Below are 10,814 nucleotides of genomic sequence, written 5' to 3'. Positions count from 1 at the left end.
AATATCAGAGAGGTTGGACAGAGTCTGTTCTGTCACGTGCAGTTGCTTTGTCAGTGCTGATCTGCCCCGTCGCTCCTCTCCCCGTGCAGCACAATGCTTTGTGATCTGTGCCTGAGGTGCAGGAGCGGGGCTGGCTCAGGGAGGTGTGGGCTGACGCTGACGTGTCAGAGGACAGATCCTGTAGGCATGCTTTGGTGTCATCTCCTACGTAACGGCTGCTCAAAACCTTTAGGGCAGGCTGTGGGATTGCACAGCTGCTGAGGATGCTTGCAGTTTATTCTCTCCTGCTCAGCGTGTCTCACTTGTACCTGCAGCATGCCAGGTGATGAAGGAAACAAAGCAGATGATCCCATTCCCATCCTGGCTTTGCATAGCCATGATTTCTCCTAGGAGACAAGGGTTGAAAATTCCTCAACCAGAGGAGGAGAAAACTTGGGTAACAGCTGTGAGACAGAGGTGAGCAAAAAATGAGACGCTCATCTGTTGCTCATGCTCAGGGAATGCATCTGGATGCCCTTTCCCTGTGGGGTTTAGGCATGAGCCTGACTCCAGGCGGCTCAGAGGAGCTCTGCCTCCAGCTGCAGTGCTGAGGTTCACAGTTCTGGCTGTGGGTACCCAAATTCACTCTGCTTTCTCACCAGGGAAACCAGCCTATTTCTGGGTCCAGGCTCAGCAGCGTTTTCTCAGCCTGATGTATTTCTATCACTGTGATCAGCCAGTTGTACTTCCTGCATAGCAGGGGTTACACAGCTTCCCCAAATTAATATCTAACAGTGGTAAATCCATTACAACCTCTTGAAAGTTGTGCCAGTGGTTAATTGTATCCTGTTACATTTATCTACCTTGGACACTGAATATACTGAGTTTCAGCTTCCCAGCCTGTGGATCTTGCTGTTCCTTACTTGCTGGCTAAAAGTTCTCTCAAACACCAATATTTTTGGATTTAATTTCCTGTGATGAAGTCACCCTTCAGTCATGTGTGAAGCAAATTCTGGAATCTGCTGCAGAGCAGATGATTGTTATCCTCTATCTGAGCTCCAGCATCATTCTCCAACGGTGGGCACTGCAAACGGAGGCAGTTTGACTGCCTGTTACTCATCTGAACTTCACGTTCACCTCCAGCCCCTGCAGTGTGCCCTTCCTCAAAAGCTGCCCTGAGCTCATAAGCCATCAGGAGACACATCTTTATAGGCTTCATCGCTGAGATTTGAAGATTCTTCCCGAGTTATTGATAAAACTGATAAGCAGCTGTGACTCCTTTGTTTTATGTGACCCCTCTAATCTATATACCATTGTATTTTCTGACATAGAATCACAGAATGCCTTGGGTTGGAAGGGACCTCAAGGATCATGAAGGTTCTAGAGGATGATCAGGGGGCTGCAGCACCTCTCCTATGAAGACAGGCTGATGGAGCTGGGCTTGTTCAGCTTGGAGAAAAGAAGGCTGCGGGGTGACCTCAGTGCAGCCTGCAGTACTTAAAGGGAGCCTACAAACAGGAGGGGAATCAGCTCTTTGAAAGGGGAGATAACAGCAGGACGAGGGGAAACGGTTTGAAGTTGAGGGAGGGAAGATTTAGGTTGGATATCAGGGAAGTTCTTTTCTATGAGAGTGGTGAGGTGCTGGAACAGCTGCCCAGAGAGGCTGTGGATGCAGAGAAGGGTTGGAGACTCGTGATCCTTGAGGTCCCTTCCAACCCTGGCCGTTCTGTGATTCTGTGAATCTCCAACCCTCCCACTGCATGCAGAGCAGTCAGCTCCACGTTTAATACCAGACCAGGCTGCCCGCGGCCCCATCCAACCTGGCCTTGGGCACCTCTGGACCTTGAACACACACATCCAACCTCATTTGAAGGAGGGAAGATTTAAAACCATTTCCCCTCGTCCTGCTGTCATCTCCCCTTTCCAAGAGTTGACTCCCCTCCTGTTTGTAGGCTCCCTTTAGGTACTGAAGGCTGCCGTTAGATCACCCCACAGCCTTCTTTTCTCCAGGCTGAGCAAGCCCAGCTCCCCCAGCCCGTCTTTGCAGCCCCTGCAGCTGAGCTCAGCACGGTTTGCTCGCCGTTTCCCGGCGGTGTCTCGTGGCTGAGGGCAGGGCTGTGAGTGTGCGGCCAACCACGACTGGAGGGCAGGAGAAGAAATGGGAGACAGGATGGCTCAGTCACAACAAACCCAGCGCGGTGTCCCTGCGGGCGGAGGCACGGAGGTGTCGCTGGGAAAAGGCTAATTAAAAACCAGGCTTTGAAGAGCCCTCGGAGCCGCGGCCCGGCTCTTAAAGAGCTCAATTAGAGGCGTTTGCCTCGAGGAAATGTAATAAGAGCAGCTCCTCGGGAGCGGTGCCACCACAGCTCAGCTGTCCCCGGGGCGCCAGGGCACTGCGCTCTGGTGGCACCGCTCGGTTCGCCGCGGCTCGGCGCTGTGAGGGGCAGCGGCCGGGCGCGTGCCGAACGGCTCCGACTCCAACGCCTGCCGCGCCGCGTGGCCGCGCACGTTGCCCCCGCCGGGCCCGCAGCGCCGGGAGCCTCGGCCCCCTCAGCGGCGGCGGCCAATCAGAGCTCGGGGGCGGGGCGCGGAGGTAGGCGGGAAGAAAAGAAGCCCAGCAACCGCCGGCCGAGCGGCCAATAGGAGCGCGGAGCCAAGGAAAGGCAGGTAGTGCGGCCAATGGACGTTCGGTAAACGGCCGCCGCCGGGAGGGGAAAAGCCGACGGGATTGGCTCGCCGTCTGACGGGCGGGGCTAGCGGCCAATAGCGTCGCGCGCGGGCGGGGCGCGCGGTGTGGCTAGCCGGTGCGGGCCGCCATTGTGGCCAGTTCGATCGGTATCGGGAGCGGAGAGCGGAGCTCAGCGAGCCCGGAGCAGGGAGCAGCCCCCCCACGGCCGGCCTCAGTCACCATCACACCGCGGGAGGCGGCGCAAACAGCCAGTCACCACCACCGTCCGCACCGAACAGCCGCCGCCATGAGCAGCGAGGCCGAGACCCAGCCGCCCGCCGCCCCCGTCCCCGCGGCGGCCCCCGCCGCCGCCCCCGCCGACTCCAAACCCAACGGCGGGAGCGGGAACGGGAGCGGCGGCCTGGCCTCGGCGGCGCCTCCCGCCGGCGGGGACAAGAAGGTCATCGGTGAGGGAGGGAGCGGGCCGCGGGGCGGGGGAGGGCCTCAACGGGCGGCGCGCGCGCCCCTTCCCCCCCTCCCCTCACATCCCCACCCCCGGGGCTGCGCGCGCCCTTCCTCACAGCGCGGCGCGCGCCCCCCTTCTCCCGCGGCGGCCGTTGGGCGCGCGCCCGCTCCCCTTCCTCCCCCCGCCCCCCTTCCCCTCCGCGCGCGCGCCGCTCGCCGCCGGGCCCCGCGTGTCGTTGGTGGGGGCGGGGCGGCGCGGCTCAAGATGTCCGCCACGCGGGGCCTTTGTGTGCGCCGCCCCGCCACGTGCCGCGCCTGACGCCGCGCCCCGCGCTCTCTTCTGTTTCTCCTTCGCCCCCCTCCTCTCCCAGCAACGAAGGTTTTGGGAACAGTGAAATGGTTCAACGTACGGAACGGTTACGGCTTCATCAACAGGTGAGCGGGGCGGCGCAGGGGTGGGGGGAGCTCGGGACTTCATCCCGCGGTGGCGTGGCCCGCGTTAAGGCCTTTCCTGCTGCTCGGGGCGTTGGCGTAGGCTGTCAGCGCGCTGCGGTGCTCGTTTAGACCTCTCTGTGAAGTTGAGCGGGATAGGCGGCGGGCAATTGGGCAGAGGGGATGTTGAGGTTCGATGAGAGTTGTGCAGCTGCGGAGGAACAGCTGTGGGCATCGGTGCGGGTGAGAGGCTGAGCTGCTGAGAGGAGCTCTGTGATGAGGGACCTGGGTGTCCTGGTGGCCAGCAGGGTGACCATACCAGCGGTGTGCTCTGGTGGTCAGGAAGGCCAGTGGGACCCCACAGAGCGTGGCCTGCAGAACGAGGGAGGTTCTCCTCTCCTCTGCTCTGCCCCGGGGAGGCCACATCCATAGCAGTGGGCCCAGTGCTAGGCTGCCCAGTGCAAGGCAGGCAGGGAACTGCTGGGGAGAGCCCAGCAGGGCTACAGAGAGATCGGGGCCTGTATGAGGAAAGCTGAGAGGGGATCTGATCACTGTTTCAAGGTATCTAAAATGTGGGAGTCAAGTTGGTGGGGGCAGACTGTCTTTGGTGGCATGCAGCAGCAAAACAAGAGGCAGTGAGCAGAAACTGGAACACAGGAAGTTCCGTATTAGCACAAGGAAGAACTTTACTGTCAGAGTGGCAGAGCACTGGAGCAGGCAGCGCAGAGAGGTGGTGGTGTTTCCTTCTGTGCGGATGTTAAAGACCAACCTGGATACCCACCTGTGTGACCTGCTCTGGAGAACGTGTCTTAGCAGGAGGTTGGACTTGATCTCTAGAGATCCCTTCTGATCCATACAATTTTGTGATTATGTGATGTCCAGTGGCATTGATGTCGGTTAAAAATAGCGGTGGATGCCTAAAAGGAGGTGATCCTCAGACAGCTGTAAGCATATAAGGAAATGTGCAAGATGCAGATTTCTTGTCCATCACAAGACCACAGAATGTAAGGAGGCCTTGAGAAACGTGCTGTTAGGATTCCTTCTCTGACAGCAGTTGATCTAGAGAGCAGTTCTTCCCTCAGTCAGTTTGGAGTGCCTGCGGGTGGTGGTTCTGCAGAGGCCATGTTTCCAGAAGGCGTTGTCATGCTGCACGCCCTGCAGGGCTGTTCTCTGCCAGGACCTTGGGATGGGGAAAGCCCTAGGGCAGCCCTGTTTCCTGCTGGAGGTCACTGCTGCTTCTCTCCTGTGTGACAGCACGTGGCTCTGCTGCCTTAGTTCCATCAGTGTGTTAACTTGGAGAAAGATGCACGAAATGGGAGCTGGGGGACTTGAAATCCACCATGGCAGGGTTTGACAGGAAGCTGGGGAAATCTTCTCCAGGGGAGCAAGTATTGGTACTGATGATTCTGTGGAAGTTTGACCTAAATACCACCTTTTCATCTACCTGTTACACTGTGGCCTGGTCTTAAGCCTCTGAGCTCCTTGGCTGGCCGGTGAGCAGCTCTACAGCCTTGCCCAGTGTTCGTTCCCCACGTGGTGGCTGAGTGTCAGGTGTCAAACAGCTGGCAGAGCTGCTGCAGCATCCCGGCTCCGGGAGATGCGTGCACAGCTACAGGTCGCTGCTTTACCTCTGGGGAAGGCTTTTCTGTTCCGCTCGTAGCTGAATGCTGCTGCATGAGTCAAGCACGGAAGCGGGAGCAGCTACTTAAGGCATCTGAATGGCTTCCCTGCTCGTATTATTTTGGCAGCTGTTTAATCCCTGAGGTTGCTGTTCCTAATGAGAAACGCAGCGTGAGCTCATGTGCTCCAGCTCAGCTCTCATCTCTTGATAACGCTTCTGCTCCCAAACGGCTCGGGCTCACCGAAGCTGTGGAGCTTTGCCTGGGTCTGCCTGCAGCTCACGTTGGCTGTGGTTGTAGTCTGTTGGTGTGTGTTAGTATTAAGGACGTTTATTACTGTTTTCTGAAATATTAGGTTGAATTCTGTCGGTTGTTCCTTGCAGTTGTCTGTGTAATAAATGAACATGCAGGCAGCTGAGTTGCTCTTGTTGCCATAATTGGAGCTGCACGCTGATATCTGGCTTTGTATTTACAGCTTTGCTGTGCTTCCTTAATCGCTGCTTGCTCTTCTGATTTTTTTAAAGAAGAGATTAAAGATATTGAGAGCATCGTCTGGCACCGAGATGAGATGAGTGTCTCACAGGGCCTTCAAAATGGGCACCTCCTGTTCTGTTTCCTATTTTGTTTGCAAAGTACTGATCGTTATTCCCGCATCATCCGTGTGGCAGCACATGTACTGCTCCTAGATGGGCTTAGTGCAGAAATCCTGTGGCAGACGCTGGGTTATAGAATGAACCAGGAGGGTTTTTAACAAATCACGTCTCCACCTTGGTCTGGTTCAGTGGAACAGAGTTGTTTACTGAGCCAGAACTGCAGTGTGCTCTTCAATGGGAACTGTGATGTAGAAAGGGCTCTAAATGAAGTGAGGAGCAGCTGATGTGCTTGCAGGAATGGGGCTCGGGAGCAGTGTAGGGCATCCGCACAGAGCTTGGATGGTGAGCAGTTAGCACTACTGTGCTCTCACCAAGGGCAAGCACCGGACTGAAGGCAGGCTCTGGGCTTCCCTCAGGTCCTCAGTTCTTGAAACACCTGCGATCTCGTGTTGAGAACAGAAGCATTAGGCTTTATAAGAGCTGCTGGGTGCTGCCTGGTGGGTCGGGGCTGAGCTGCCTCCTGAGGATCGCCTTCTGTAGCCTGCTGGGCTAACTGCTTTCCATCAGCTCTGCAGTGTTTGCAGTCCACAATGAAACGGGGATGTGGTGCTGTGTGACAGCGCAGCTGTGACTCGGGTTGAGTTGTTACAGAGTTGTTGCTGTGTGTTAAAGCTGTGGTGAGGAGTCCAGGTACGAGCACCGCAGCGCTGGCTGTGCCTGCCGTGTACATCGTAGGAAATGAAAGGCACTCGGCAGGTGATTCGTTGGTCTGTGCAATGACTTGAAGTGACACTGTGGTGAGGCTCAGCCCTGCGATGTGAGCCTGAGGGTCGGCTGCAGGCAAGCTGTGATGGTGAGCGGCTCTGCAGCAGCGTGAGGACAGCTGGGGCTGTGCTGAGTAACTGAGAGCAGGAAGCTCCCTGTGCCCACCTGCCTGCCAGCCGCGCTGCTGCCCTGTGGAGTGCTCATGGATGTGGCCTGCAGGAAGTGGAGCTGGGGAAGCAGGCTGTGCGTGCTGCTTTTCATAGCCTGTGATGTCACATCTTCCACTGTGCTATCCCAGGTGATGGGCTGCCTGCTGTCCAGTGCTTTTCCTCTGAGCCTCTGTTGGTGGGAGGTGCAGAGCAGTGGGTTACGTGGGGAGGGAGGACAAAGCACGTTTGCATGACTGACGGGGCGTCAGCACGCCTGCACCTCGCACGGCCCCCAGCAGAACACGTCTTTGAAGCGGCCTCTCTTAGGCTGAGCAGTGCAGCGCTGACAGCTGCTTCTCCTGGCGCTTCCCTGCTTTCACCTCACCCCCAAGCATCTGAATTTCAAACTGGGCCGGCATGCTGCTGGTCTCACATCTGAATTTCTGTTGTGTGCTGTCTTGCAGGAATGACACCAAGGAAGATGTGTTTGTCCATCAGGTAAGATGTGTTGGGAGCTGAAATGTGCTGTGCCTGACCCTAGCCAAGTGGGGTGGAGGGGAAAGCGGAGCTGTCACACTTCCCCGCTGGGTTTGCACATCAGGCAGGCTGCTTTCCCACCTTGTGCTCAGCTGTGGCAGTGAGCTTTCCTGTCTCTCCCCTAAAATCACTGCTTACATGCTGAAACGTGTGGACATGTTTTCTGATGGATTTTATTCCATTGAGGGAACAAATGGACCTGAATTCTGTTGCTGACATTAATTTGTGAAGTTGTGACACTTACTAAAAAGTGTTTGCTGAGTAGAATGTAGCTGAGAGCTGTGCTTACAGAGCATTCAGCGACTGTCAGAAATGCAATCCGCTGCTGAACAGCGTAGGAAATAACCCCAAATAAGCTCTTGTAATCAGTGCATGCACCTAATGAGAACACACAGAGCACTTAGTGAGAAACTCCTGATATTTTTGGGGGGCTGCTTTGTATCTCCAACTGGAAGCATGTGGGCAGACATTCCAGGACAGCTTTAAGGCTGCGCCAGGTAGGCCAGAGCTGTAGTGAAGCACACACGTCTTCTGGCTTTGAGTTTCCACTGTGGCTTAATTGCTTGTCCACGAGGATGCTTTAACAAACCAACAGCTAGATTCCTTCCCCCAGAACACCAACACAAACTTCACTCAGTAGCGTTTTCCCGCTGTGCCTGTGAGTGTAACTTTGCCATATTTGTTGTCAGACTGCCATAAAGAAGAATAACCCCAGGAAGTACCTCCGCAGCGTAGGAGACGGAGAGACCGTGGAGTTTGATGTGGTTGAAGGAGAGAAGGTAAAGTTCTGGGAGTGTGCAGGGAGCAGCTGTGCGGGCTGTGCTGTGGTGCTGTGGTTTGAGCAGGCGCCCGATGGCATCCGGGGAGATGAATGGTTTACAGATGGGATGCAGGTGGGCACCGAGTGGCTCCGGTTTGCTGCTCGCTGCTTACCTGACCTCTCTGTGCTCCTCAGGGTGCGGAGGCAGCGAACGTGACAGGGCCTGGTGGCGTTCCAGTGCAAGGCAGCAAATACGCAGCAGACCGTAACCATTACAGACGATATCCGCGTCGCAGGGGTCCTCCACGCAACTACCAGCAAAACTACCAGAACAGTGAGAGTGGGGAGAAGAACGAAGGAGCAGAGAACATCCCGGAAGGCCAAGCCCAGCAGCGCCGTCCCTACCGCAGGCGGCGGTACCCACCTTACTACATGCGTAGGCCCTACGGGCGTCGACCACAATATTCCAACCCTCCCGTGCAGGGAGAGATAGTGGAGGTAACGCACAAGATGTGGTTCCTTTGCAGGGCTGCGTTTTATCGCCCTGCTCCAGATGCTGGAGATGTGCTCTGCAAGGCTGAGCAGTGAGATAAAACACAGCTGTTGGGTACAGCTGTGGGACGGCAGCGCGCTGGGATGCGTGTTAAGTTTTGTTAGGAGTGATGGGGCGCAGAGGAGCTCTGCAGCGCTGCTGTCGTGCGCTGAGGCCGCCGTCACCTCGCAGCCCTTGGTGTGGTTTGTCTGCCTGGCTGAGAGCGCTTGTTGCCTCGTGTCTTCCAGGGTGCTGACAACCAAGGTGCAGGAGAGCAAGGCAGACCAGTCAGGCAGAACATGTATCGAGGTTACAGACCACGATTCCGCAGGTATGCTGCAGGCCGGCTCTCGCTGTCGCCTCGTGCTCTAGCAGCACGGCCGGAACGCCGCGGCGCTCAGATGCTGCATGGTTAAAGCCCAGCTTGACTTTCAGGGGTCCTCCTCGTCAAAGACAGCCTAGAGAGGATGGAAACGAAGAAGATAAAGAGAACCAAGGGGATGAGACCCAAGGTCAGCAGCCACCTCAACGTCGGTACCGTCGTAACTTCAACTACAGACGCAGACGCCCAGAGAACCCTAAACCACAAGATGGCAAAGAGACGAAGACAGCCGAACCACCAGCTGAGAACACGTCCGCTCCCGAGGCCGAGCAGGGCGGGGCTGAGTAAACGCCGGCTTAACATCTCTACCATCATCCGGGTGAGCGCCGGGCTGCTGGGCGCGAGGTGACGCAGGGATCTCTTTGTCTTGGGCGCTTCCCTCCGAGTTGTGCTTTGCAGGCTCGTGTCAGTGGTGCTGTGCCTGTTGCAGCTGAAGTGGCTGCACTGCTTGCTGGTTCTGCAGAGCCAGCTGTGAGCTTTTGCTGTGCGAGTGCTGGGTAACTGGGAGGGCTCTGCTACCAGGCTTTAATTTTCCCTGGTGGAATGAATATTGCTAACCTTAAAGCCTCAATTGCTCTCTGCTATCAAAGTTCACCCACAAGAAGCATTTTGATGCTGGTATGGTGACCTGAAAAAGTTGTGCAGGTGTGCACAGACACTAGATATTACTCAGGCCTGCCAGCATTGTGGCTTTGATTGCCCTGTGTGGCTTTTCCACCTCTACACATCTGTTTCTTGTAAATGGATGTTGAATTTGCAGCATTTTGGTAGGAGCTTCTCACCCCGGAAGGGCTGGAAATGGTGGTGGAGGGGCTGCAATGGGAGGTGTGTTCTGCAGGGACCTCAGTGCTGTGCTGAGGCGCTGCTGGGCTGCCTGCAGCGCACGGAGGTCCCTGCTGAAATCAGCTGTTTGCTCATTCTGCCTTCTGTAGTCATTGGCTCTTTGCTCTCAAAGCAGGCAGGCCTGTATGGAGCCGCGAGGTTCTGGTGAGGAGTGAGGAGTGCTTTCTCCTGGGCTCCTCTGCGCTCACTTGTGATGGAAGCTGCCAGCTTCCATCCCTGCGCAGCAGGCTGCTGTGCTTGAGATTTGTGTGCGTGAAAGCAGCATGAATGTAACTTGTAGGTGAGTCTCTAGCTGAACACCTTGGTGCCACGATGTGTCTGATGGGCCTTTATTTCTCTTTCTTTCAGTTTAGTCATCAAAGAAAAGACTTAAGAAATGAAGAAGAAAAGAAAATGAAATTCCAGCAATAAGAAATGAACAAAAGAATTGGAACTGAAGACCTTAAGTGCTTGCTTTTTGCTGTTGACCAGATTACTAGAACTATCTGCATTATCTATGCAGCATGGGGTTTTTATTATTTTTACCTAAAGAAGTCTCCTTTTGGAAACAATAAACACGTTTTTTAAAAGTCTGTTTTTTCTCAATACACCTTTAAAGGTTTTTAAATTGTTTCATATCTGGTCAAGTTGAGATTTTTAAGAACCTCATTTTTAATTTGTATGAAAAGTACGCCTGATTTTTTCAAGTCAAACTGCAAGCATCTGTTAATAAAGGTCTTAAAGTTAATGGCAGTGTGCTCTTGGTTCTTTCAAACCCACCTCTGTGAGAACAGCTGAGAAAAAACAGCTGGGAAAAACTGCTTTAATTGTTCAGCGTTAAGTATTTGAATATTGGAACTGCAGAGCCTGCGCTGCTCGGTTTGTGCCCTCGGCTCTGCTCGGGGGTAAAAGCCGCGGGGTGAGGAGGTGCTTGAGGTCATCAAACTGTTCCTAAAAGCTTTTGGGGACGGGAAAGGAGAAACGCTCCTCTCCTGGGGCGGTGCAGGGCGCTGCTGCTCTTGGCTCAGCAGAGGAAGCGGCGCTTCCAAAGGCGAGCGGCTGCGGGGTCCGGGAGCAGCGCAGCGAGTGCCGCCGGGTCTGACGGCCTGAG

At 55.4% G+C, this 10,814-nt stretch overlaps 1 protein-coding gene across 3 annotated transcripts; it reads left to right on the top strand.

Moving 5' to 3' along the window:
- Positions 1-2,795: 2,795 nt before the first annotated feature.
- On the top strand, positions 2,796-10,451 carry YBX1 (Y-box binding protein 1). Of its 3 annotated transcripts, none has more exons than XM_048967736.1 (8): positions 2,796-3,114; positions 3,484-3,547; positions 7,135-7,168; positions 7,897-7,986; positions 8,163-8,465; positions 8,748-8,830; positions 8,923-9,200; positions 10,078-10,451. In XM_048967736.1, exons 1-7 carry the CDS (start codon positions 2,955-2,957, stop codon positions 9,167-9,169), a joined length of 981 nt encoding a protein of 326 aa, XP_048823693.1. In that variant the 5' UTR covers positions 2,796-2,954; the 3' UTR covers positions 9,170-9,200; positions 10,078-10,451. The 3 variants fall into 3 exon arrangements, with proteins under 3 accessions (XP_048823693.1, XP_048823692.1, XP_048823694.1); XM_048967735.1 differs by having other exon boundaries at positions 2,797-3,114; positions 10,073-10,451; XM_048967737.1 differs by having other exon boundaries at positions 2,798-3,114; positions 8,935-9,200; positions 10,073-10,451.
- The last annotated feature ends 363 nt before the right edge of the window (positions 10,452-10,814 follow it).

This window comes from Lagopus muta, chromosome 21 (assembly GCF_023343835.1).
Source record: "Lagopus muta isolate bLagMut1 chromosome 21, bLagMut1 primary, whole genome shotgun sequence".
Classification (NCBI taxonomy): Eukaryota; Metazoa; Chordata; class Aves; order Galliformes; family Phasianidae; genus Lagopus; species Lagopus muta.
Note: the sequence above shows the minus strand (reverse complement) of the source record. Positions and strands in the feature narration are given on the sequence as shown.